Source organism: Malaclemys terrapin, chromosome 8, assembly GCF_027887155.1.
Source record: "Malaclemys terrapin pileata isolate rMalTer1 chromosome 8, rMalTer1.hap1, whole genome shotgun sequence".
In the NCBI taxonomy this organism is placed as follows: Eukaryota; Metazoa; Chordata; order Testudines; family Emydidae; genus Malaclemys; species Malaclemys terrapin.
Window position 1 is genome coordinate 21,706,997 of NC_071512.1, and position 27,951 is coordinate 21,734,947.

At 47.3% G+C, this 27,951-nt stretch overlaps 1 protein-coding gene across 1 annotated transcript; it reads left to right on the plus strand.

The window, feature by feature from the left end:
- The first annotated feature begins 3,182 nt into the window (after nucleotides 1-3,182).
- On the plus strand, nucleotides 3,183-27,951 carry GRPEL2 (GrpE like 2, mitochondrial). Its single transcript, XM_054037640.1, has 4 exons — nucleotides 3,183-3,296; nucleotides 17,183-17,339; nucleotides 21,120-21,201; nucleotides 22,931-27,951. The coding sequence occupies exons 1-4, from the start codon at nucleotides 3,220-3,222 to the stop codon at nucleotides 23,284-23,286; spliced, it is 672 nt and encodes a 223-aa protein (XP_053893615.1). The 5' UTR covers nucleotides 3,183-3,219; the 3' UTR covers nucleotides 23,287-27,951.

Below are 27,951 nucleotides of genomic sequence, written 5' to 3' on the forward strand. Positions count from 1 at the left end.
AAATAATGTATCGAGCTGCTGAAGGAGCCTTGAGTCAGTGAAATATTTTACATACATCCCCTTCCAATAATGGTAATTGTCAGACAGGTTTTTAGTGTTTAAGATAATCCAACTCAGTCTCTATGTCTGTATAAAGCCTCATAGCAGTTCACAAATTTGTCTTTTCTGCTTGTGGCACCTTAGAGACTAACAAATTTATTTGAGCATAGTCTCTAAGGTGCCACAAGTACTCCTGTTCTTTTTGCGGATACAGACTAACACGGGTGCTACTCTGAAACCTCTTTTCTGCTGTTCGCTTTGCCTGAATTGGACTGCTTTTTTCTTGTACTCAATTTAAAGGAGTGACACACCATTTACAATGATTTCCTTTTTAAAATGCTATTTTAATTACTCCTAGCACTTCATCATTTACCTTCGTTAACATTGTGCAGATGGATGTCATTGTGCTAGTTAAGTGATATTTTAATAGCAAATAATCATTGAAAATAGTAAGAGTTACTAGTAGCTTCAGCAATGCCATCTCACACCGTTTCTAGTAGAGCACTTCCGGTTGGTATGGCAACATTTTTATTTCTAAATTTTTGTTCTTTTTTCATTTTTTTATGCACAAGTTTATTCTTTGGGATCATATGACATCAAGGCTGACTGATTTCCCTTTTTCAGATGCCTTTGAGCCGCCAATGGGGATTGCCTTTGCCAACAGTTATTTTGCATCTTTATCCAGCACCCTAGTGCTTTTTCATATCACCACTTGTGTGTGGAACTTGGTTCCCAAATATTCACCACAGGCCAGATTTTTAAAGGGTGAAAGCGCCTAGATACTTTTGAAAATCCTACTAGTTGTCTAAATACCTTTAAAAATCCAGCCCTAAGGGCATTATACTATCTTGTATGTAATCCTTTTCAAAGGCAAACTTCTACTGTGATGTTTAGTAAATATAGATTTACAACCCTGAGAGAGACTGACAACCATAAGTATTTAAAAATCATGTTGTACACCAAAAAGTCAATACATTAAAATAAATAAATACATTTGGAGTCCTCTTAATTTGCCTTTTTGTTTCTGAGCCTTTAGGGCACATAAGCTTCATACTTTGCGGTTACTTTTCCCAAATAATCCATATACCTAAAATGGTTGTACATTTGAATAACATTCAATACCATTTTGGATTTCCAGTAATATGTGATTTCTCCCCTCCCTTTGTATTGGCTGCCTTTTGGAGACACCAAAGTGCCTTGTCTCCACTATGTTTTTACATAATGCATAAGTTACCCCATGGAAAAAACCACACATTTTTTAACACTGAGAACAGAGACTATAATGCTGACTCACATGTTCAATTATTATTCAGAGCCTGACAAATCTCATATGGATTGTGGCTAACACTGCTCCTTCGCCACCAGAGGTGTTTGTGTCTGCAGCCTGCCATCGTGTGGATGTCATGGAAAACCAATTAAAGCATTTTAAACTAAAGGAATTAACCGAGGCATTTCCCCCCTCAATTTCCCTTATCCCCTTCCCTTATAAGGGCCTGCAGATGGTGTGACACAGCTGTAGAGTTGATGCACATAAATTACAGTGCCTTAAACTCCTATGTGATCACGTTCGTTCAGAAGTAAAGTGGTCTTCGTTTTGAGACTAGCAGTCAGGGTAAGCACAGATTGCAGGAGTATGGGCAGGCTTCCCCACAGCTATTAATCATCAGACCTTTGACCCCTCTTGAACATTTTTAAAATGTGGTACGGTCGAGGTGATTTTTTTGACTCCAAAGAGGAGTGACGTAATGGAGCACTCTAAATATCAGAAGTATAGGACTGGAAGGGACCTCAATAGGTCATCTAGTTCAGTGTGATGGGTACATGCCACCCATAGGGTTGCCAGGTATCCAGTTTTCGACCCTAGCAGCTCTGGTGGCTCTGGCCAGCACTGCCGCCCGGGCCATTAAAACTCTGGTCAACGGCGCTGCAGGGCTAAGGCAGGCTAGTCCCTACCTGTCCTGGCACCGTGCTGCACCCCGGAAGCAGCGAGCAGGTCCGGCTCCTATGTGGTGAGGCCACAGGCTCAGCGCGCTGTCCCCGCCCCGAGCACCAGCTCGACATTCCCACTACTGGGAACCATGGCCAATGGGAGCTGGGGGGTAGTGCCTGAGGGTGAGAGCAGCATGTGCGGAGCCTCCTGGCCCTCCTGCGTGGGAGCTGGACCTGCTGCTGGCTGCTTCTGGGGCGCAGCGCGAAGCCAGGACAGGCAGGGAGCCTGCCTTTGTCCCACTGCGCTGCTGACTGGGACCTGACCGAGGTAAGCTTGCACCCCAATCTCCTCCCCCAGCCCAGAGCCCCCTCCTGCACCCCAAATCCCTCATCCCTGGCCTCACCCCAGAGCCTGCACCCCCAGCCAGAGCCCTCACCCACCCTGAACCCCAACCCCTTGCCCCAGCCCAGAGCGCCCTCCCACACCCTTAACCCCTCATTTCTGATCCCACCCTGGAGCCTGCACCCCCAGTTAGAGCCCTCACCCCCTCCTGCACCCCAACCCCCTGCTCCAGACCCCTGACAGTGAGTGAGGGTGTGGGAGAGTGAGCCACCAAGGGAGGGGGAACATAGTGAGTGGGGATGGGGCCTGGGGCAGGGCTAGGGTGTTTGGTTTTTGTGCACTTCGAAAGTTGGCAACCCTACCCACCACCAGAGGATGGGGGAGGGCAGAGCCAGCAGACTATGCCAGGCTGGCTACCGCTATGTCACAAAGGCTGCAGATTGGGACAGGCTACCTCTGACGCCCTGCAGCAGAGCCGGGGCTGGGCAGCCCAAGGGACCAGAGTTTAGACGCCAGGGACCGCTACCGGCGGCAGAGTGTAACATTGCAGCAGGTGGGGGCACTAGGACCCGGAGGTGGGAGCAGGGACGATCCTCCTGCCAGCGCCACGCTCCAGCGAGAGGCGCCCAGCCACTGGCTGAAAGGGCAGCCCCGCGCGGTGCCTGCCGGGACTGGGAGCACCGCCGCGTGTGCAGTGGCTAATGGGAGTTGTAGTCCCCACCGCCGTGCGCTGCCCGCAGAGTGTAACACAGTCCCGTGCCCGATGACGCGGGGGCTGATGGGAGTTGCAGTCCATCACGCCACGGCGCGGTGGCCGATGGGACCTGTAGTTCTGCCGGGGGCGGGCGCAGTTCCCGGCGGGCGGCGCTCAGTCACACGCCAGCGGACTGAGGGAGGGAGGCAGGAGCATGGCTGGCAGGTCCCTGCGGGCGGCCCGGCATCACCTTAGCCCGCTGCTCTCGTTGGGCGCTCAGCGGCCCAGCAGGTAAGGCGGGGGGAGCTGGCCACCCATCCCCATCACCCAGGGGCCCCGATCGCTCCCCTGCCCTCTCTGTGCCCCTCACCGTGGTGCCCGGGCTGTCCGCGCTGTGCAGCGAGGTGGGCATGGGGGGCTTTGGCTAGCAAAGGAGCCCGAGCGGCTGCACTCTCGGGTGAGCTGTGTGCCACCTGCTAAGTACTGCCCGGCTGCTGCTCCGGTGCCCTGCCCAGGCAGACAAGGCTGTTGGGGTGTGGGGGGGCCGGCCCGGCCCGGGTCTGGTACCCTGCCCAGGCAGACAGGGCTGCTGGGGGGCGGCCCGGCCCGGCCCGGTCCGGTTCTGGTACCCTGCCCAGGCAGACAGGGCTGCTGGGGGGCGGCCCGGCCCGGCCCGGGTCTGGTACCCTGCCCAGGCAGACAGGGCTGCTGGGGGGCGGCCCGGCCCGGTCCGGTTCTGGTACCCTGCCCAGGCAGACAGGGCGGGCCGCCCCAGACGGCGGGGCGGGGGTCTGTCCGTTGCAAGCTGCGCTACTGGGGGGGAGGTGTCGAGAGCGCAGCCAGCCTAAAATCTTAAAAGGCGGCCCCTGGTCCGAGCTCCTCCGTGTTGGGCGGCCACCTGGAGGGGCCTTGGGCCTGGTTTTCAGACCCGGCCGCTCCCGTGGCTCACCTGGGGCTGTGTGCCTCGGACCCGCGGGGGAGCAGGGCGAGCAGCCCTCCAGCCGCTCCCCAAGCCAGGGCGGCTGTTGAGTGCTGGCCTGGCCCGCAAAGGGGCCCTCCCAGCAAGGAGCCCACCATCCCTGGCTTGACTTTCACTTGTGTTTTCAGCTTGGTCTTCCTGTTCCTAAATCAGATGTAAATGGACTTTATTTCATGTAATCTCTAGCCCTAAAAGGAAGAACAATTGCTGTGTGCTCATACTGAGAGTAAGGAGAAACAGGTGTTAATCACTTCTGGGGAGCAAGGGCTAGTAATTCAGTCTGTGTATTTCAGGAAAGGTCCAACCCTAGAAATTGTTTGAGGCGTGTTCACTGCAGTCATTTTTAAGGCTTTCAATGAGAATGTGGGTGGCCCCTGTTTCTTTTTGAGGCCAGAAATAAGTGTAACTGCAGCTGGTCCATGATTGGGTCACATAGAGACTGCAATAACACAAATAAATAATAATATTGGGGCATAGGAGTGCGGAAGTTGATATATGCTAATAAAGCTCTAGGTATGGAATTGTTGCAGTGTGTATATAGAAAGCAAATCATTGTCTGGAATCAAAAAAACACAGTCTTGGCTACACTAGGATAATGGCACACAAGTTCCTATTGGTTCCGCTGCACTGATGGGGGGCCTAGTGTGGACAGGCTCCCTGTGGCTGAACCTGTTGTAAAAACTCTTCCAAGTATATGAGCTTACAGAAAGTTTAACTAAAATGGTTTTAAAAGTGGGTCTTGGCCACAGAAACTTGCTTATGCAGAGGATCCCACTGGTGCAATGAACCTTTGGAAAATGTTGGTGAAACATCCCGGGTATAGACATAGCTATCTTAATGGAATCTGAATGTCTATTAAATGGATTTTCAAGTGACTAATCAGAAATGAGAGACAAAGTGGAGAGGTAATATCTTTTATTGGGCCAACTTCTGCTGGTGAAAGAGGAAGCTTTCAAGCTTACACAGAGCTCTTCTTCAGGCAGGTGCCTAGTGCTTCTCCTCTTTCTCTTTCACCGAAAGAAGCTGGTCCAATAAAAGATATGTTACTTTACCCACCTTGTCTCTCTAATATCCTGGCATCAGCTTCGCTACAGTAACACTACAAACAATAATCAGAAATAACTCAGTGCAGAAAGTGGAAGCAAGATGTATTTTGAAAAGCAGGTTCTTTCTGAGAACAGTTGAGCTTGCCTCTAAAAGGAAGTGGTTGTACGGTAAATGCAATGGGCCAAGTTCTGCCTTCGCCTCCCACTGACTTTATGTGCAATATCTCAGTGTTAGAAAAGCGGACAAGTGGGGTTATGAATACAGTTCTGTGCCTCTCTAAAAACCTTGTAAAAGGCTTTTAAATTTGTTAATTAGTGTAGTGTTGCTGTTTTGCCAATTACATACATAACCTAATATTTGATATTCTTGAAGTGTTTCTTGGGCTTAGTTTCTAGCAAGATTTGAATACAGTTGTACTGTGTATCTGATTGGGGCAATTGACTCATGTTTTGGGTGGTCACGGAAGAAGGAGGCTTAACCTGGAGTGTCCATTCTTTGAGTCCCACTTCAGACCTTGTGTTAAAAGACAACTGATGTCTACTAGTTGGTTCCTTGGTTGAAATGCAGACAGCAGAGAAGGGGAAAGACAAAGGACTCACAGGTTTATTCTCGATTTATCACTCTAAAGGGAAATTCAAAAAGAATTTAAGCACAATAAAATGATGGGTTCCCATATGTGCTTTGGGAACTGCTGGGTTTGGGCCTTGTAGTAAAAGCATGTTATGTCCAGAAATCCTCCCCTTCATGCACTCTTTTGTGTACTGGGTAATTATCCTTGTAAATATGCTGTCAGCTTGAAATAGGTGTGGCCTCTGATCTATAGATGGTATCATTGGGATAGTTCATGACAGACAGTCAAGCATCATCAGTAGTTTGAAACCAGTCCATAGATGCATAATGTTAAATGTATCCTCCAATTGCACATGTGTCATGCTAATAAAGTGACCGTTAGGTGGATGATCGCATTGCAGAAAGGGACATTCAAATTGGATGGTCTGTCCTGGGTCTTTGAGATGTGAGCCTGTGGTGTGTAACTGATTATCATTAGAGAAGCAGGCTTCCTCACGTCCAAAAAGGGGACATGGAGAGAAGCTTGAATTGGGAGAAGAGATAATGAGACAGGTTGGATGTTCAGAAAGTGAATCAGGGAACTTCAGACTGTTGTATAACATCCTGTATGGTGGAAGGAGAGATGGTGCTATGTATCTTATCACACACCAACCCTTCTCATAATTTAAAGTCTGAGGTTTAAGGATAACTGGCTTAAACTATATGGATAGATTTGGGTGTTGTCCCCTAAATCCTTTTCTACCCCCATTGATCTGCCCGTCTCTGGCACTGGTTTCAGAGTCTTTCACATCCAGTTCAATAATCTGCTCGCTCCTTCAGGGATTTCCCCAGTGCTGTCACTGTCATGTCAGACTTTACTAACTTCCTGGCGTGTAATTACTATCTATTCATAGTTGTTTGCAGTGTTGATGTGGCTATGTTGATATTGGATCAACTTCTGTTGGTGAAAGAGACAAGCTTTTGAGCTAGACAGAGCTTATCTTCAAAGAAGTTGGTTCAATAAAAGATATTACCACACCCACCTTGTCTCTCTATTCCTAGGAAATCTGGGGTTAACACTGTATCTGGAAGGTGGGACTGTATTACACTAGCTGCAGATAATAGTATGCACCTCCTATCTCTTAAGAAGAAGCAAACTATGCAGCTTGTTCTTGTGTTCCATTCCATATGGCAGTTCTGAGCAAATGGCAGTTCTGAGCAGACCCCTTTTAAACATCGCTCTGAGAGAGCTCTTGTTCCTCGTCTGCCGCATGAGGCAGGCTAATCCAAACAGCATGTGGGAGTTGGGACTTTATTTAGCATGAGGGTGTGTTTTGGGACTTGGATTTGGTTTCACTAGCTGGGAAAGGGAGTCCATGCAGGCAGCTCTCTGCTTCACGTAGGCAGGTTTCTCTGGCTGAAGCACTAGCTCATTTATTCCTCTCTCACTCTTGCGTGTGTACACACCCACACCCACTATGAGTCACATGTAAACAGCTCACTAAACTTCCGTTCCTGGGAAGTGAATGAGCAGCAACACCTGGAAATATCCATTTAGGGTTTTAAAGCAAAATTTGTCTTGAACTGTGGATTATAAAACTAGGTGATTGGGCTGCCAGTTGCATTTCAAGGCTGTTTTGCCTGAATGGTTCCTCTGCTGCGTGTTTGTTAACTTCAGTGACTGAAGTTATTGTACGGTAAATTAAGTGTGAAAAGTTCATGGGTCAAAAGTCATAATTACAATTCATACACTCAACCCACACACATTTTTTTCTCTTTTATAAAACTTAAAATTTTCCAAACTTGCACTGATCTGTTTAGAAATCTAAGCTAATTTTTCCCTCCCCACAGTTCACATCTCTTTTTAATTTTGGGAAATAGTGACCTGTTAATATTGTTATCTTCTTTTAAAAGAGCAACTTTTAATTAACTGCTTGCTGTTTGCAGCTTTTAATTCTAAAATAACACACCCTAGTTATTTCTAAGTCTCCGCCTCTCTCTGTCTTGTGATAGTAAACTGCATTTTTGTGGCATGACTGGCTAGACAGTTGCATCCTATCTTTTTATCTCTCTCTTAGTGGGATAGTCTCCACTGAGACACAGAATCTCATTCACAGATTCCAAGGCCAGAAGGGACTGTTGTGATCTAGTCCAGTGGTTTTCAAACTTTTTTTTCTGGCGACCCAGTTGAAAAAAATTGTTGATGCCCACAAACCAACGGAGCTGGGGATGAGGGGTTCGGGGTATGGTAGTGGTTCAGGGCTGGGGCAGAGGGTTGGGGGTCGAGGGTGAGAGCTACGGGGTGGAGCTGGGAATGAGGAGTTCAGGGTGTGGGAGGGGGCTCTGGGCTGGGACAGTGTGGGGGTGTGGGATGGGGTCAGGGCTCTGGGCTGGGGGTGCAGGCTCTGGGGTGGGGTCAGGGATGAGGGGTTTGGGGTGCAGGAAGGTGCTCTGGGTTTGGGGGGGCTCATGGCTGGGGTTGGGGTGTGGGCTTACCTCAGGCAGCTCCCAGTCAGTGGCGCAGCAGGGGTGCTAAGGCAGACTTCCTGCCTGTCCTGGCACCATGGACCGCATTGTGCCCCGGAAGTGGCCAGCAGCAGGTCCAGCTCCTAGGTGCGCAAGCAACTCCACGAGGCTCTGGCCCGTGGGCACCCTCTTCCCCTCCCCCGCCTCCCCCCACCGCTCTCGGCCAATGGGAGTGCGAAGCTGGTGCTCAGGGTGGGGGCAGTGTGCGAAGCCCCCCACTGCCTAGGAGCCAGGCCTGCTGCTGGCCACTTCCAGGGCGCAGCGCGGTTCAGACCAGGTAGGGACTAGCCTGCCTTAGCCGGGCAGCACTGCCGACGGGACTTTTAACGGCCCGGTCGGCAGTGCTGACCAGAGCTGCCGCAACCCAGTGCCTTACATTCCACGACCCACTACTGGGTTGCGACCAGAAGTTTGAAAACCACTGATCTAGTCTGACCTCCTGTATGACACAGACCATAGAACTTCCCCCAAAGTAATTCCTAGAACATATCTTTGAGGGAAAAAAAATCCCATCTTGTTTTAAAAATTGCTAGTGATGGAGAATCCATCAACACCTGTGGTAAATTTTCCAGTGGTTAATTACCACCTGAACTGTTAAAATTGATGCTTTATTTCCAGTCTGAATTTGTTTTGTTTCAACTTCCAGACACTGAATCATGTTTTACTTTTCTCTGCTACACTGAAGAGCCCGTTATCAAATATTTGTTCCCCATGTAGGTACTTATAGACAGTAATCACATCACTGCTTCACTTTCCCTTTGTTCAACAAAATAGATAGATTCAAGGAGCTCAATTACAATATGGCATGTTTTCTAACCCTTTAATCATTCTTGTAGTTCTTCTCTAAACCCTTTCCAATTTATCAACATCCTTCTTGAATTGTGGGCACCAGAACTGGACAAGTATTCCAGCAGTGGTTGTATCACTGCCAAATACAGCAATAAAACAACCTCTCTGCCCCTACTCGAGGTTCCTCTCCTCCAGTCTCCCTCTGTCTTTACAGTTCAGGTTACTGAAGTTGCAGTTTAGGATGCTTGCATGAGAAAACCATCTGACTGACTGAGTTGTACTTTCTGATTCCAGTAATCTGTATTGAAACCACCCTGTCCAGGACCCCAGGAGATCTGGATTAAAATACACCCTGCAGCTGAATTCACCAGTTAAACCAGGCGTTCTCAAACTTGGAGTTGGGACCCCTCAGGGTCACAAGGTTACACATGGAGGGTCGCGAGCTGTCAGCCTCCACTCCAAACCGCGCTTTGCCTCTAGCATTTATAATGGTGTTAAATTAAAAACACTTTTTAATATATTTATTGGGGGGGGGGTCGCACTCAGAGGCTTACTATGTGAAAAGGGTCACCAGTACAAAAGTTTGAGAACCACTGAGTTAAACCAACTTTATGTATCTAAACAATAGGGCTGGCTCCAGGCACCAGCGCACCAAGCATCTGCTTGGGGCGGCGCCTGGAGCGGGGCGGCCCGGCGGGGCACTCCGGCCCGAGAGCGGGGTCGTGACTGGGCTTGCCGCCCTCCCCGCAGCGTTCCCGCTGCCAGGGAGAGCGGAGCCGCAGCGGGCTTGCCGCCCTCCCCCCGCGCTCCGGCCGGTCAGGGAGAGCGGGGCCCCAGCCGGGCTTGCCGCCCTCCCCCCAGCGCTCTGGCTGCCAGGGGCTCTCCGCCCTCCCCCTGGCACTCTGGCCGCCGGGGAGAGCCCCGGCCGGGCTCGCCGCCCTCCCCCCAACGCTCTGGCTGCCGGGGGCTCTCCGCCCTCCCCCAGCACTCTGGCCGCCGGGGAGAGCGGAGAGCCCCGGCCGGGCTCGCCGCCCTGCTCCCGGTGCTGTGGCCACCGGGGGCTCTCCGCCCTGCTCCCAGCGCTCTGGCTGCCGGGGAGAGCAGTGGCCATGGCGGGCTTGCCGCCCTCCCCCGGGTGCTCCGGCCGGTCGGGGATTGCGGGCCCGCGGCTGGGCTCGGCGCCCTCCCCTGCCGTGCTGGGGGGGTGTGTGGCTTTTTTGCCTAGGGCGGCAAAAAAGCCAGAGCCAGCCCTGCTAAACAATAGTAATGAGAGAGAGACGCACACATTCATTCATTCATTTAGCTAGAGTAAATTTGAAAGAAATAGGAATTGTTTGTCAAGAGTTGTTTCTGGATTTACATAAGGAATGCAAGCTATGCTTGTTCTCAGCTTTTGGTTCAGTTTTAAACCACCGTTGATACTCTGTTCAATAGTGGTTAAATTTAATAAAGCAAGTAAGATACCAATCCTCAATCTATCTCTTTAATGTTGCATCATGAAGAGTATTCTATAGTGCAAAAGCTTGCTCAGTCTTCAGTCATTATAATAGATTTGTGGGGAGAGGGATAGCTCAGTGGTTTCATTGACCTGCTAAACCCAGTGTTGTGAGTTCAATCCTTGAGGGGGCCATTTAGGGATCTCAGGGACGGTACTTGGTTCTGCTGCGAAGGCAGGGAACTGGACTTAACTCAATGACCTTTCAAGGTCCCTTCCAGTTCTATGAGTAAGTATATCTCCATATAATAATAATAATTAATAATAGATTTGAGGGGGAAACCGTCACCAACATAGATTTGGCTGGCACTTAGATACCATCGCTATAGGCGCCTTAAAAGTGCTCCAGATCACATCCCTCTGTTCAGAACAGGTCTCCATGTTGTTTGTGGTGGTTAAAATGCTAGCAGCCATCAGCTCCTTGTCTGTGCTGGTACTCCCACAGATAGAACTGCAATAATGGGTGATTTTTTTTTGGAAAACAGCTTAGTGTAGACAGGCCTTAGATAATTCTTGGGTTATTATGTAAGGATCACCTAGTGCAAGGAAAGCCATGTCTCGGTAGCAGGATTCACTGTGCAAGTTAGTGTGCTGTAGATTCATACACTGGCTTGCCGTGCACTAAAAGGGGCAGTTTGCCATGCAGATGGTGCACTAAGCACCTAATTAGCAGATATTTATATGCAGATGTAGTTTGGAAGGGTAAGGAAGTTTCTGGATATCTGTTGTTGGTCTTGTGGGGACATCGGACAACCTCCTTTCAAAGACAAAAGAGAGGAGGAGGTGGCCTGCTGGGTGGGGAATTGTAACACTATTAGCTGTTAACTAATAGTTAGGCTTGATGGTCATAGGTTAGTGTAAAGCTTTTGGTTACCATGTCAACAAGCCTTTTTTTAAAGGAGATATTGAAAATCTTGGTTTGGGGGAGAGCTCAACAGGCACTCCCAAGAATTTAGAAACTCTTTTGTTCAGCAGATGCCAATATGCTTTCTGAATGGAGCCTTCTTGGAGGAACACTTCCCCAAACTATGAGTGTAATCCTAATCTGGTGTGAAGTTTGAGAGAATGATAGGCAGGGTTGGGGTGAGCACAGGACTTGGAGCCAGCGAATTCCTGAGTGTCAGTCCTGGTTCTGCAAAAAGAAGAACAGGAGTACTTGTGGCACCTTAGAGACTAACAAATTTATTAGAGCATAAGCTTTCGTGGACTACAGCCCACTTCTTCGGATGCATATAGAATGGGCAAAGTTTGTCTTGTAAATGGCTTGTCTAGTTTTTGTAAAGTCTATCCATGATGAAGTTTGTGTGGAAGGTTGGTTTCTTATGAGAGTATCCAGTTCTGAGAGCTCATTCTTAATCTTTCCCTGTTTGCTGTATAGGATGCTGATCAGGTGGTTTCGCAGTTTCTTTGAGAGTGTGTGACACAGTCTCTCAGCATAGTCTGTGTGATATGTAGATTGTAAAGGATTTTTTACCTTTAGTCCTTTTGGTATGATGTCCATCTGCTTGCATTTGGAAAGGAAGATGATGTCTGTCTGTCTGTATCTGTACGAGTTTTTTCATGAGGTTGATGGATTTCCATTCCATACGGCAAAATGCAGTGCCTTGCATAATGACAGGTTTCAGAGTAGCAGCCGTGTTAGTCTGTATCCGCAAAAAGAAGAACAGGAGTACTTGTGGCACCTTAGAGACTAACAAATGTATTAGAGCATAAGCTTTCGTGGACTACTAGAATTCTATATGCATCCGAAGAAGTGGGCTGTAGTCCACGAAAGCTTATGCTCTAATACATTTGTTAGTCTCTAAGATGCCACAAGTACTCCTGTTCTTCTTTTTGCGGATACAGACTAACACGGCTGCTACTATGAAACCAGTCCTGGTTCTGACGCAAACTCTTTCTGTGACCTTCCGAAAGATATTGCTTCTCTGCCTCAGTGTCCCATCTGTAGACTAGGAATGTTAAATAGTGACTCATCTCTCAGGGTGGCATTGTGGTTAGTTTTCAGAGTAGCAGCTATGTTTGTCTGTATCCGCAAAAAGAACAGGAGTACTTGTGGCACCTTAGAGACTAACAAATTTGTTAGTCTCAGAGGGTACCTCTATACTTACCTCCGGGTTCAGCGGTAAGCAATCTTGTCTAGACGCAATAAATCGATCCCGGATCGATCCTGGAAGTGCTCGCCGTCGACACCGGTACTCCTGCTCCGCGAGAGGAGTACGCGGAGTCGACGGGGGAGCCTGCCTGCCGCATGTGGACCTTTGGTAAGTACCTTTAAGTTTGAACTAAGGTACTTTGACTTCAGCTACGTTATTCACGTAGCTGAAGTTGCGTATCTTAGTTCGAACTGGGGCGTTAGTGTGGACCAGCCCTAAGGTGCCACAAGTACTCCTGTTCTTATTATGGTTAGTGTTAGCCAAAGGCTTTGAAGTTCTATGTAAGTACTAATGTTTTAATTATTTTGCAGGCTGTGCAACCTGCTGCCTGTTTTTCAAGTATTGACGGAAACATCTCACATCCTGATTGATTTTTTTTTTCTATTTGCTTAACTAGTTTTTGAGAGAGTCACCAAGTTGTGTTGGGACAGATTCCTATGAACCTGGGTAGTACTTAGTGTTTATACAGCTTCGTCCAGTTCCCTGACTCTGGTGGTTGTGTAATTTCAGCTGCCAATGTAGGAGCCAGCTTGTTCTAGAATCTCTCTCTCGGGTGAGTTACCTGACCGTTGCAGCATGAACCACAGTAGCTTAGTCTCCAGGCTTTTTAGGCGCACACACTTTTCAGCAGGGGAAGCAACCTGGAAGCAAGTGCTCTAAGCTCTGCTCTTGCTTTGTATTTGCCCTCAGGATTCCTGCTTTTGCCACTGTGGCTAAAACCAGCTTGGACAGTGACTAAAGGGGCAGCTTTCTGCAGAGACAAGTTTCAGCTCCTTCTCTCTCCACTAATAGAGCTGTTAACTGTGGGCTGTGAGGGTCCTTGCAGAAGATGCCGAAGCTATGTTAATATGCAGGATGCACACACAGCATGTTCACTGGAACCATCTACCATTTATTGCTATGGTACAACAAGCTTCTAGTAAAAAGAGTCAGGTTCATTGAGAAGTAAAGTGGGCCAACTGGCTAAGTGGAGGACTGGCCAGGCCCCAGAAAGTGCTGATAGGTCTGAAGGAGAAGATAGCTAATAGTAGGGTTACCATTCGTCCGGATTTACCCGGACATGTCCTCCTTTTTGTGCTAAAAATAGCGTCCGGGGGGAATTTGTAAATCACTCAAAATGTCCGGGATTTCCCCCCTCCCCCGGCAGAACAGAACGAGCGGCTGGGAGGGCTGCAGGAAAGTCACGGGCTGGACTCCGGAGCAGCTGTAGAGGAGCTCCGCCCTGCAGTCTGAGCCGGCAGCTCTCCCCTGCAGCCCGGCTCCAGCAGCACTGTGCCGGGCCAGGGACCGGGTTTTGTTGTGCTGGGGAGCGCAGCCACGTGTCCGGCTCGCACAGAGCCCGACACCCTGTTCTGAGCAGCAGGGTAAGGGGGCCAGGGGGCAGGAGAAGGGGCAAGGAGGTTCTGGAGGGGGCAGTCAAGAAACGGGGGGGGTCGGGAGTTCAGGGGGGGGCTTTTTGGGGGGAGTGGAGAAAGTTTTGGGAAGTCAGGGTACAGGTAGGGGGTAGGGTCCTGGGGGGCAGTTGGGGGGGGGTCTTAGGAGGGGGCAGTTAGGGGACAAGGAACAGGGAGGCTTAGGAAGGGGGTGGGGTTCTGGAGGGCAGTTAGGAGCAGGGGTCCCAAGAGGGGGCAGTCAGGGGACAAGGAGCGGGGGGGTGGGGGGCTGGGAGTTCTGGGGGGGAGCTGTCAGGGGGCAGGAGTGGGGAGAGGGATCGGAGCAGTCAGGGGACAGGGAGCAGAGGGGTTTAGATGGGTTGGGAGTTCTGGGGGGGGCTGTCAGGGGGTGGGGAGTGGTTAGATGGGGCGTGGGAGTCCCAGGGGTCTGTCTGGGGGTGGGGGTGTGGATAAGGGTTGGGGCAATCAGGGGACAAGAGGCAGGGAGGCTTAGATAGGGAGTGGAGTCCTGGGGGGCAGTTAGGGGCAGGGGTCCCAAGAGGGGGCAGTCAGGGGACAAGGAACGGGGGGAGGGTTGGAGGTTCTGGGGGGGTGGGAAGTGGGAGGGGCTAGGGCGGGGCTCCTCCCGTCCTCTTTTTTGCTTGCTGAAATATGGTAACCCTAGCTAATAGGCCAGTAAGAAGAGAGCAGGCCAGTGGCTTCTGTCAGAGGGAGCAGAGCTGTTTTGGGACTTGGCATGATGTGTATGCACTTTCTCCCTGGTTTGCTGAATCTGCTAGCTGAAGTCCATATCTGGAGGGGATCAGCTGGCCTGGGTCGGTTCTGGTGTGTAGTCAATGGTTGGCAGACACAAATCCCTATGATGTTAGGCCTTGCAGTGCTTGGGAATCTCTGAAGCTGCTGTAGGTTTGCAGATGTAATGTGTGGACTCAGTTCAGAAATGTTAGCTCTCTGAAGCTGCTGTCGAAAGAGCCTTGTAAAGAAGGCAGGTAATAGATCTACCTTGCAAAACTGCATTTAGAATTTATCATCCCAGGGCACAAACTCAGCTCACCCACTGGTACCAGGAGGCTAACAGAGATCCACCAATGGTTACTTGCGTGTCAAAAAATCTGACTCTTCCCCCAAGCAAGTGAATTCAGCATGGCTCTGAAATGGGATGCAAAACTCAGTGATATGTGATCTGCTGTTAAATCCCTAAGAGAGCTGGGGTTTTTCAAAGAAGCTCTGTTCTGCAGAACATCTTGACATGCCTGTGTAAAGGTTTCACAGATCAGATCTGAACTGCCTGTGTAGAGGTTTCACAAGCTGGGGAATTTCTGTGCCTACGAACAAGATCCCCACACTTCGTGTATGATCTTTTCAGCAGGAATGTGCGTGTTGGTTCTCCCACCCCTTGTTTAGATTCATTAAGGCGGGGGGGGGGGGGGTCACCTTCCTCTTAAACATTTGTTACAGAGGGAAAAGATTTTGAACTAGATACTAACATGCCAAGTTGTATGGTTATAAGGTTTATTGTCCACCAGCTCTCTGCATTTGAACTCTGTTTACATATTCCAAGTAACTTAGGCCTTGTCTATACTGCAAAGGTTATGCTGCTTAAATTAAAGCGTTTTAATTAAAACTAGGGCTGTCACACGATTAAAAAAAAATGGTGGCCAAAGCATGAAGGGACATACGAATGTTTAGCATATCTGGCATGTAAATACCTTGCAATTCCACCTACAAAAGTCCCATGCAAACGCCTGTTCTCACTTTATTGTGACATTGTAAATAAGAAGTGGGCAACATTATCTCCCGTAAATGTAAACAAATTTGTTTGTCTTAGCTATTGGCTGAACAAGAAGTAGGACTGAGTGGACTTATAGGCACTAAGGTTTTACAATGTTTTGTTTTTGAGTACACTTATGTAACAGAAAAAAAATCTATATTTGTAAGTGGCGCTTTCACGATAAAGAGAGTGCAATACAGCAGGGGTTTTCAACCTTTTTCTTTCTGAGTGTCCCCCCCCCACCCCACACATGCTATAAAAAACTACATGGCCCACCTGTGCCACAATAACTGGTTTTCAGCATATAAAAGCCAGGACTGGTGTCAAGAGAGGTAGCAAGCACGGCAGTTGCCTGGGGCCCCATGCCACACGGTCCCCCTCAAAGCTACATTGCTCAGGCTTCGGCTTCAGACCTGGGTAGCGGGACTCAGGAGACCTGGGCTTCAGCCCCATGCAGTGGGGCTTCAACTTTCTACTCTGGGCCCTAGTGAGTCTAATGCTGGCCCTGCTTGGCGGGCCCCCTGAAACAGACCCATGATTGAGAACCACTGCAATACAGTATTTGTATGAGGTGAATTGAAAAATACTATTTCTTTTGTTTCTCATTTTTACAGTGCAAATATTTGTAATAAAAAATACTATAAAGTGAGCACTGTACACTTTGTGTTCTGTGTTGTAATTGAAATCAATATATTTGAAAATGTAGACGAACATCCAAAAATATTTAATAAATGTCAATTGGTATTCTATTGTTTAATAGTGCGATTAATCATAATTAAATGTTTTTAATTGCAATTAATTTTTGAGTGAATCGTGTGAGTTAACTGCAATTAATCAACAGCCCTAATTAAAACCGCTGTTGCATGTCCACAGTAGCTCCGTTTGTCGGCAGAGTGCATCCACACGAACATATCTCGCATCGACACAGAGAGCAGTGCAACGTTGTGGTAGCTATCCCACTATGCAACTGGCTGCATGGTGCTTTGGGAAGGATTTGCAATGCCTCATGAGGGGGCAGATATAGCATCCCATGATGCAGGTTTCTCAATCCCATTCTTCCAGGGGCTTCCAGTTCCTAGTACATTGTCAGCTGCTTTTCAACTGAAGTGTGTGGGGGGAGGGAGAGGAGAGTGGTGTATCTGGGGCGGGGGAGACTTAACTTTGCCGCAAAAAGCTTTATGCCTGTCGTTGAGGTGGTTTTATTTTGTTGGCAGAAACAGCAGAGGTTTGCTGCCAAAAGTAGCTTTGTAGTGTGGACACCTCCCCTATTTTGTCATGTAGACATGTCTGGGTGGCATCAGCCACTGTATTATCTAAGCACCAAAGTGTAGTATCTGCCTTTCATATCTGCTTATTTTACATGAGTTAAGATCCTACCTAGGTGTCTCCAAAGAGAATGTGCTTTTAACACTGGTGATGGGCACAAAGCAACATCGTGTTTCTCTTTCTTCTTTGCCCTTGGCTTGTATTTTAGAGATTGCCTGTGTGTCTTCAGCACTGCGGCTCAGCAGAGGAGTACGGGAGATGAGTGTGGACCAGAGGATCCCCGCGATGAGCCGAGACATCCCCTTTCTGAGCGAACTATAGAGCTCAAAGCCAGCAAACTGGAAGAACAAGTCTGTGATTTAACTGTGAGTCTACCACTAGCAGCATCTTAGCCAAGGTATCCCCACGTCCTCAGGGTTCGGTCCCTTCAAAATGGGAGGGCTCATTCATTTCACTGTTAAGCCACCTGCCTGAATACATTATAGATGACATCTTTTATCCCAAAGCTTTTCACCAACTTCACCACGGAAAGGCAGCCATCTCTGGGCTACAGGGTGGCAACCAGCTACCCTTGCATAACATGAGGAGGCAATGCCCAGTTAGCAAAGTGCTTTATGTCCTCCTCCAAAACATCAGCTGTTGATTACAGCTGGAAGTAGGAGACCAGACTGGATGAACCGAGTAGTCTGATCCTGGCTAGCAAATACTGTGTTTATTAGAGATTCCCTGTTCAAATCTTTGAGTGTTGCCTGTTAAGACACAGGCAAAATTACTGCAGGTCTAGTGAGAATTCAAATGATGATCCTGATTAGCCTGGCCTTATGGCATTCAAGGATCACCAGGTCTTAGGAGGGTTTATACAACTAAGATAAATGTGCAAAATGATCCGGCTGAGGCAGGCCTGATGTGTAGAATGTATTTAGCTGCTTTTCTTAATTGAGGAGATGGTTTTCTATGCATTTGGAAATCGGCATCTGTTCTGAAATCCTGCTCTCTAAACTCTAGGTACAAGGTGTTGTGGCCAAGTTACTCTTGCTTTAGGTAGCAAAGCAGTGTTCCATTCCCTCTATCATAGGCGCCGACTCAGTGGATGCTCCAGGTCTGGAGTACTCACAGGGAAAAAATAGTACGTGCTCAGTAGCCCCACGGATCAGCCCTCCCCACCCCACCTACCCCCAGTGCCTCCCGCCCGGCAGTCACGATCAGCTGTTCAGCATCTTGCAGGAGGCAGTAGGGGGGAAGGAGCGAGGGGCAGGAAGAGGCGGGGGAGGGGAGAGGTTTGGGAGAAGGGGCGGAGTGGGGGTCCTGCACCCCTGGGGAAATCCCAAAGTCGATGCCTCTACCCTCGCCTTTATCCCTTTCAGTTCCTTCATCTTACCAGCTAATCACGCTCATCATTTTTAGAACAGAATCACTCATGGAATGGAATCACTCATCCCATCTCTGTGAACTTGTAATCACCTCCTAGCTCACCCACTCCTTCTGCATTTCTAGACTTGGTCTCCTCCCTGTCCTCTCCCTCGGACTCTCCACAGTTGAAAGAGATGGCTGTTTCATTTGTGCTGCATCATCTTAACTGGAACGCTCTCATACTTCCACCTCAAAGCAATGAGTTACTTCCGTTCTGTAACCCTGCCCCCATTGTACTAATTTCAAGGGAATTAATGGGGTCAGAGATGTTAATGTGACCCTGTCGTAATCCAACGTTAAACAGATCTCAGCCTGCTTCGTTTTATGGCAAACACATGATGAAATTTTTTTTTCTTTTGTTAAAGATACAGAAAAGAAAGGAAAACAGGTATAGTATTATATAAGGCTTTCATTGTAACAACTTGTCTTGTTCCCTTTCCCTTTTGCCATAGAGTCTTTAGTGGGGAAAATTCCCTGTCTGACAGTCTCTTAGATGGTATTAAAGATCCTAATAACTGTCCTTTTTTAGGGAAAAGAGAGAAAGTTAATTTGAAATGGGCTGGAGCTGCTGCTGTTATTGTTAAAGTCCAGTCCCATTTTCAAGAAGACAAAATAAGATACACACAAAAGAGAACAACAAAGATAGACAATGCAACTTCCATCTCTGGTATTGACTTTCACTTGCAACCTCGCTATTGGAGAAACCAGAGGCATTGTACACTGTCTTATTAGCCGCTCAGAGATCTGGCAAACTTGTACCAGCATCGGGCTGTTTAGGGCATTGCTTTTATCTGCCTCTCTGGTTTACAGTGGTGTTGCAAAATACACAGTCTTGGCCAGCTAAGCCAGACTCTTATTAGAAGGAGAGTGGTAGGAAAGAGAAGAAATAAAGTGGGGAATGAAAAGGACACATGGGGTGGGTCTGGAGGTATGTAACAGTGTCACATCCCAGATGATGGTTGGGATTTAGGCAGAGCAGGTGGAGGTGGTGATGTCATCTGGGTCCATCTCTCTGGCCCAGTCTGGTCGGGGCATCTCTCAGGATCAGGATGGCCCAGTGATGTTACAGTAGATCGTGGGATCCCAGGAGACCATGATGGTAAAGCTCGCTTCAGCAGTTGCTGGCAAACAGCTGCTTCTTCTTGATATTGTTTTCCTCCAAAAATCTTTTCTTTTAAGGATCTCAAAAGGGAGTGATGGGCAAAATAGCCCAACCCCTTATGTTCGCCAAGTAGGCTTAACCAAAATCCAGGTGCTGAAAATTAATTGATTTCCAGTTCAGAACTTCTCTTGTTTATCAGGCCTGATTGTAACCCAGTCCTTGAGTTACATCAGTAGGTCTTTTTGTTTGGATTAATTCAGCCTTTGTCTCCCTTTTGCATCTTTTCCCATCAACTTATATTATTATAGATTGTGCTATTTTATGAGCTTTCACTCATTCCTTACAGTTGATCTCACAATTAAGGTAAATTCATAGCCCCCATTACTGGCTGATGCTCTGAACCCCGTTTATGATTTTTGTATTGTTTACATTTATAAAATGGGTTTATCCATCAAGCTATAAGTTCCCGAGCAAATAGTAAATTAGCACACCACTAATGTATTAACTATATGAACTTCCTCCCCAAGAAGGCTCCATGCTCCCTCATGGATATGCTGTCCCTGAAGGGCAACAGACTCTGGTCTGACAGACTAACAGGGCAGGCAAACAGCAGAGTTGAGAGCCCTCTCTTGAGATCAGCCTGCGCATCATCACTTTATGAAGGGTGCTACAAACAAATGCATTTTATTGGACTTCTCTATTGTCTCTACAATAGGGTGGCAAATGTACTAATATGGCAAGTGAAAATAGAACTTGAAATATTGCAAAAGACTCTACTCTTGCTGACACACTTTCTGAGAAATGTTACTCCTCACCCAAACACCCAGAGGGGTGTGGGTGTGTGTGGGGGTGTGAAAGAGAGGTGGGTCACCAGTTCTATGTTATCATTGGGAAGAGCATCTGTTAGCCTTCTACGGCTGTCTACACTAGAGAATTTGTACACACATGCCACCCTGGCTAACACTGGTTCAGCTCCTGTGGTGTGAGCAATGTTGGCAGCCCTCTGTTGGGGAGCCACCAGCCTCACAACTATTTTGAGCACTGTGATTAGACTTGTTCCAAGCAGGGTTAATTCACATGGTACTAAAAAGAGCTAATCTTCCCTAGTGCTACCTCTGCTAACACTGGTTCAGCTGCACTGGTGAGATTTTTTTTTTGTAGCTACTCCCTTGAGTTGAAAAGGCTAAAGAAGAGGGAAAGAGGCAGGGCCTTTCTAGAAATTATCACCCTGACAGCAGCTATCTTCTGCACTAGCAAAGCATCAGCTGATTGCAAATTCAGTACCCAGTCAGCTGCTAAGGGAAAGAATCCATCAAAAGCTGCACCTTGAATGGTCCAAAAACAGCAGACTGATCTGATAGCGCAGAGTGGTCTGCTCAGCTGGGCCCAAAACCCTCCTGACCAGTGACTTGGGTACGGTTAATCTGCTCCTAGTTTTGCTGCCTCAAGCAATGGGAGAGGCCTTTGGGCACGTGTGTTCTTCCTAACTGGGGTGGCGGGGCCAGCATGAGCCGGTAACTTGCAGGGGGAGTATTGTCTATGTAGGGGGATGCAAGGTTCTACAGCAATCGATGTGGCCCTGTGATGGGTCACTCCCCTTGTCTAATGCCTGTGCCTGTTGCTGTGTGTGCAGGAGCGATACCGGAAAGCCTTGGCGGATTCGGAAAATGTCCGGAGGAGAACACAGAAGTTTGTAGAAGATGCCAAGCTGTTTGGTAAGTGAAGTGCTGCTGGCACTGTCCAGGGGCTGTTTGCTGCACGTGACTTGCTTGGCTCAGCACAGTTGGGAAACAGAGCAGAAAGTACAGATAAGCTGCTTCCCCTCCCCGTCCTTCTGCCCTTGTTCTTTTTAAAGCCTGTTGTGGGGTTTGGCCTGAAGTGACTGGTGGCTGGACTTGCTAGCTGTTGTGTCTGCATGGTCAGCCAAATCCTGTGGGCTTATTTTGGAGATAGCCCTATGGCTTGTTTCTTTTTTCCAAGGTTGGTTTTGTAACAATGATCTATACTAATAAATCATACCACCCTGTGGATTTTGGGAATGTACTTGTAAAACGCTTACATTCAGCTGCTGAGCTGGTGTAAATCAGCATAGCTTCCTTGACTTCGTTGAAGATGATTTACACCAGCTGAGAATTGGCACGCTGAGTTTATTCCATGGTCTATGCAGTGTCATCAAGCTGCGATCTCCTTTCTAGTACTGAGATCCCGTTCTTCCCTTCACCTCCATTATGAAATTAATGGATGTAGAGCATGCGGGGATAGAGGCCATCACTTTCTCAATTAATGTATTCTTCTTAAAATATATGTAGTCAACTTAGTGTTGGTGAAATGGGCTAGATTGATAGCCCTGGAGACTGATATCCTTGATTATCACAGAGCAGGTGCAACATGAGAAACGGCAGAGCAAGCATTCCACACTCTGTCCTGTCAATGTACTTTAATCCTTCTGTGAAGGGACCACCTCCAGGGGTGAGAGGATAGTTCAGTCTCCATGGAGAGTCCAGTCCTGGGCACCTCTGCTTAGACTGTCATCATCAGAAATGCTAGTTGTGGTTTTATGTGATGTGGGCACCTGTCAGGTTGGAACTGGGCTGAGTCCACCATCTCATATCACTTAGGCTGCCAAGCAATCATCAGATGGTAGCACTCTAGGATCCTACTGGTATGACTTTGATTCAAACCTGAAACCGAAGGGTAGAAAGCTCTGTAGCCCATATCAGTCCTAGGAGTTTTCTTTTTTCTCATTAGTTAACGCTTATCTGAATGCTGCTGGAGCTTATCCTGGGTTAGAGTGCCTATATTTCCTTTGCTTTGTGCCTGCCTGGTCTGCTCAGAAAAAGCTATTACATTCAGGGTCCATCTACATTGTTGGAATTGGAATAGGCCCAGATGCAAGACTACATAGACCAATATTTGATCTGCTATGGATGCTTCTTTGTAACTCTCTTCTTTCTCCTCCTCCTACTTATTGGTTCTCTACATAGCTCTCAAACCTATATATGAAGGAGTATGCAGCATTTCATTGTTGCTTAGGTCTTCCCCTTTCCTCTCCCATCTATCTCAGATCCCTTTTTGTTATGTTACTCAGTGAACATGTCCCTACCACCTGAGAGGGGGAAGGTTTCTGTCAATCTTCATATCAGATTCTCTGCAGCCAGAAATAGACAGCTGCCCAAAATTTATACAAACTGAGCCAGGTTTCCTAAATGGCAACAAGCTTTGGATTCTATACCATGCCTAAGTACAATACTGAGGTCCCAGTCTCAGGAGATGCCGAATGCCCTCAGTTACCATTGAAGTGGGAGCTGAAGGCAGTCATCTCTTAGGATCAGTCCCTTCCAGTGTGGCATGGCAACATGCCCAGGGCTGATGCTGTAGCCTTGCACTATCTACCACTGAACTGACATTGCTTAACATCCTGCCTATTTGTGTGTGTGGCTGCAGGGATCCAGAGTTTCTGCAAGGACCTGGTGGAGGTAGCTGATATCTTGGAGAAGACTACGGAGAGCGCTGCAAGAGAAGCAGAGCCTAGTGACCCAAAACCAACCCTCAAGAAGATCTATGAAGGCCTCTCCCTCATAGAGGCCAAGTTGCAAAGTGTATTTGCCAAGCATGGCCTTCAGAAGATGAACCCCGTCGGTGGCAAATATGATCCATACGACCATGAAATAGTCTGCCATGTGCCAGCAGAGGGAATGCAGCCGGGCACAGTGGCACTAGTGACTCAGGATGGCTATAAACTCCACGGCCGCACTATCAGACACGCACATGTTGGTGTGGCAGTAGAGTCGCAGGAGTGATGTGGTGGGTGCACCCATTGGGATCTGGGACCTTAATGAGCTGAGGACTCGGTCACACAGTGGCGATAGCAGCTGCATGTCTTTTCTTTATTTATTAAGCTAGGTTTGTATTGTACATTGGCTTCTTCACAACATGTGCAGTAATCTTGGCTTTAATTCCAAGAGGCTCAATTATTTAATGTTACTTTTCTGAGTGTGTAATACTGGGAACCCTGCTATTTAAGCATGTGGCACTGCTACCCCCTTCTCTGTTGGATTCAGGTCTCTATTAAAACTTGCACTGGGGGAAGAGGGAGTTGGGGAGAGAGACTCTGAGAGCCAGGAATTTTCTGCCTTTTGATCCCAGCTCTGACATACTCTTTCTGTGGCTTTCGGCAAGTCACTTAGCCACTCTGCCTCAGTTTCCCTATATGTAAAATAGGGATATAATAATACTTACTAACCACCTCACCAGGGTGTTGTGAGGTTTAAATAATATTTGAGATGCACCTTAGAGATGAAGAGCTCTAGCTAAGTGCAAAGTATTATTATGAGACTCTTGTGTGGTCTTTTTTTTTTTTTCCTGTTTTCCTTAGGCAGAAGGAGCTGTGAAAGCATCTGCCATTTTCAGCCAGACTCTTCTGGTCTCTCTTCAGAAAGCAATTCTGAATTAACAAAGCCTTAATTATCTGTGATTTGAGTATGGATGAGGTTTAAAAAAAAAAAATAATAATAATCAGCTGAAACGTGATCAGATTAAAGTTTGCTCTCCAGCTAAGACTTCAGACCTGCAGAGCCGTCCTTAGGGGACAGCGAACCAGGGCAACCACTACCGGCCCTGCACTTTGGGGGACCATGTGGGCTGGCGTGATTGGGCGGCGGGTGAACCACTGGCTGGGGGAGGGAGAGCCCTCCACCCAAGGGAGAGCCACACTTGGCTGTTTGGGGAGGCACAGCCTCCCCTACCCGCTCCCAGCGTGGTTGGTCCCGGAAGTGATGTCACTTCTGCCCCAGTCCCCGCACCTCCCTAGGGACGGCCCTGCAGACCTATCCGCTTCTCACTAAAGTTAAACAGTGGGAGTGACATGAGGCGCAGGGGAAGCAGGAGCTATTCTCAAGTCTCAGCCACCGAGCAAAGATCTAGGCCTGTTCTCCAAACAAGAAGTATTTTTAAGAGAAGGAAAATCTATCTCTAGATCATTTGTGCCGCAGCTTTCAAGCATCAGAAACGGTTTACTCTTTACTAGCCCCGAAAAGGGAATTATGATCTCTTATTTTGTCAAGCCACCAGCTAACTGATACACAATTAACACCGATGACTTTCCCAACCCTAATTCAGAGCCTATTTCTGCCTGGCTGTGGATAGACATCAAATTTAGGCTTTATTTCATTTTTTAGATGGAAGGAGAGAAGTCTTAGCAAAAGCTCCAAGTGTCCTTGAATCAGCTGCAGCAGCAATTATGAGCAAGTGAAGAGAAGCAAGGATCCAAATGCCCGTCGAGATTGGGAGCTGGCCTGAAGGGTTCTAGCTCAAGGCAGTCTGGCTGGTGCAGCCTGGCGAAAGATCATAGGGCATGTGTATCTCTGTTGCTGAACATGTGTGATGCCTTCAGCTAAACGGAAAGGGTGGGTAGACTCCTCATCCCCAGCGTTACTGACTTACTAGAAGCTAATGTCTATCTCTGAGCTAAATGGGAATCCAACCCTCATTTAATGAACAGCAGGAGAAATAATGGAAGAGAAGGCCCCAAGCTATCGGCTGCATTATAAAAGGCAAGGAGGGTGAACAGTTGTACTTTCAGGCGGTTCTTTCAGGAGTTCTTGCCTTCTCACTTGCTATCAAACCTATGGTCCTGCAGGTGGTTGGGCTCTGCTTCCAAAGACTTTTGTCTAGTGGGGGTGCCAGTTCTGTCTCAGAGGAGGTATTCCTTTTCATTCCTTTGCAGACGTGAGATGCTGAAAAAGTCAGGAGAGGTACCCATAGTCTTATTGTGATGGACCTCAAAATTACAACCTCCCTCAATTAGCAGCTACAAATTAAGCCTTTCTTGGAAGATTCCATAAACGTAGAACATTCATCTGAGTGAGTTTCATTCGAAGACAGACATGTCTCTTCTCATATGATTAGTGCAAAACTGCCTCTTAATGACAACGGTACCCATAGTTCCCTTGGGGGTGATTCAGCATTCCCATTCTTCATTACAAAACATTTCTTAGCATGTGTATATGCCTCTGACCATTTTGGATGTTGAGGTGGGTGTTGAGGCAGGTACTTGAGATCTCAGCCCTGGAAATCAGAACTTCATGGCAATATTGGATCAGTTCTAGCAAACATCCACTTAAGTTTCTTTATCTGTGTAACTTCTACAATACTGGCGTACCTTGCAGGGCTGTTGTGAGGATTAATTTAAGGTGTACAAAGTGCTCTGAGTTCCTTTGACTAAAGGTGCTAGAAAGAGGCATGGTATTACTATTATTCTTCCTAGGTTTCTGCTTCACTTAGGCTAACTTTGGTCCTGTTGTGTATCTGTCTGTCTGTGTGTGTCTGTCTGTCTGTCTCTCTCTCTCTCTCTCTCATATGTGGCCGAGGTTGTTTATGGTTAGGTTGAATTTCTTCTGTGGAGATTCCAGTCCCCTTACTGTCTTCCATGGTTTGCATAAAGCTTGCACGCTAAACACGGGGCCAGATTTCTCTTTGGTGTAACTCTTTTGCACTTCAGGGAGTTACATCATGGAGGAATTGGGTCCTTTGGCTTTTTCTTCCCAGTCATTGTATGATGGCCTGAACTGAACACAGAAGTGTATTAGAAGGGAAGGTTTGGCGGAGGAGGGAAAATGTCACAAAAACACTAATCATTTCCACTTTAATACACCCAGGAACCTTGGAACTTGAGCACTTAATGTAGATGACTGGATAACAAATATGTGTTCAGCTGGAGTCATGGGATAAGATAGGATGCAAAGGGTAGAAATAAACGGTCAGTTTTCACAGTCGAGAGAGGTAAATAATGGGGTCCCCCAAGGATCTGTACTGGGAGTAGTGCTGTACAACATAATCATAAATGATCTGGAAAAAGGTAAACAGTGCGGTGGCAGAGTTTGTAAACAACACAACACAAAATTACTCAAGATAGTTAAGTCCAAAGCTGACTATGAAGAGTTACAAAGAGATCTCACAAAACTGGGTGACTGGGCAACAAAATGGCAGATGAAATTCAATGATAAATGCAAAGTAATGCACATTGGAAAACGTAATCCCAACTATACATACAAAATTAGCTATTACCACTCTAGAAAGAGATCATGGACTCATCATGAATAGCTCTCTGAAAACATCTGCTCAATATGCAGCAGCAGTCAAAAGCTAACAATGTTAGGAACCATTAGAAAAGGGATAGGTAATAAGAAAATATCCTAATGCCTCACTATCATCCATGGTAAACCCACACCTTGTATACTGTGTGCAGTTGTGGTAGCCCCATTTCAAAAAAGGTATATTAGAATTGGGAAAAGCACAGAGAAGGCAACAGTGATTTAGGGGCATGGAACAGCTTCTATAAGAGGAGAGATTAAAAAACTGGGACTGTTCAGCTTGGGAAAGAGACTAAGGGGTGATATGATAGAGGTTTGTGAAATCATGAATGGTGTGGAGAAAGTGAACAGGAGAGTATTATTTTCCCCTTCACATAACACACGAACCAGGGGTCACGCAATGAAATTGATAGGCAGCAGGTTTAAAACACATAAGGAAGTACATCACACATTGTACAGTCAACCTGTGGAACTCATTGCCAGGGGATGTTGTGATGACCAAAATAAGTTCCTGGAGGATAGGTCCATCAATGGCCATTAGCCAAGATGGTCAGGGAGGCAACCTGATACTCTGGATGTCCCTAAACCTCTGACTGCCCTAAGCTGGAACAGGACGACAGAGGATGGATCACTCGAAAAATTGCCCTGTTCTGTTCACTGCCTCTGAAGCATCTGCCATTGGCCACTGTCAGAGCACAGGATACTGGGCTAGGTAGACCACTGGTCTGACCCCGTATGGCCGTTATGTGGTGTTGGTCAGTAGAAATGGCTCTCTGCTCTTGGACTCTGACAACCCTCCTTTGTTAGTATTCACCTTACTTCATGACCTTAGTAGATCTTATCAGTGGGGCACATTTGGGTTGAATTCTTCCACGAGGCTCCCGGTGGCACAATCATCCAAGTTTGGCAGCCTGTCTGTATGCAGTGCAAAATGTGAATGTTGCTATGTAGACCTCAAATTCTCAATGCTTCATTAACAGATTCTGTTGAAACAGCTGTGATAAATCAATTGCTATTAGCACTCTGATTTTAAAAAATATTTAAGTTTTTATATTTTAGTATTTTTTTTATTTTAAAGCACAACGTATTTTGGTATCACTTTTGCTGAGTCAAATGAACAAAGAATTGCTGATCTCCAAAAAGTTACATCCTTGTAGTTGGTAGGAAACCTTCTGTATGTTTTTTTTTTTTTTTCATATGTTTCTATGCTTTTATTTACCCAAAGGTTCTAGTGTATGAAAGGGAAATTCATATGGAAGTGTGGGGAATGGTGCTGATGATTGATGACAGAGATTTGAGTTAATGTTGGAATTTGCTGATTTCTTCTAGATGTCTGGATACTGTGTGCATTAATAAAAACGGTTTTTTTCAGGA

Coding starts and splice junctions, on each gene's coding strand:
- GRPEL2 (XM_054037640.1), top strand. CDS start 3,220: ATGGCTGGCAGGTCCCTGCGGGCGGCCCGGCATCACCTTAGCCCGCTG. Junction 3,297..17,182: donor GGCGCTCAGCGGCCCAGCAG/GTAAGGCGGGGG, acceptor CTTGTATTTTAG/AGATTGCCTGTGTGTCTTCA. Junction 17,340..21,119: donor AACAAGTCTGTGATTTAACT/GTGAGTCTACCA, acceptor CTGTGTGTGCAG/GAGCGATACCGGAAAGCCTT.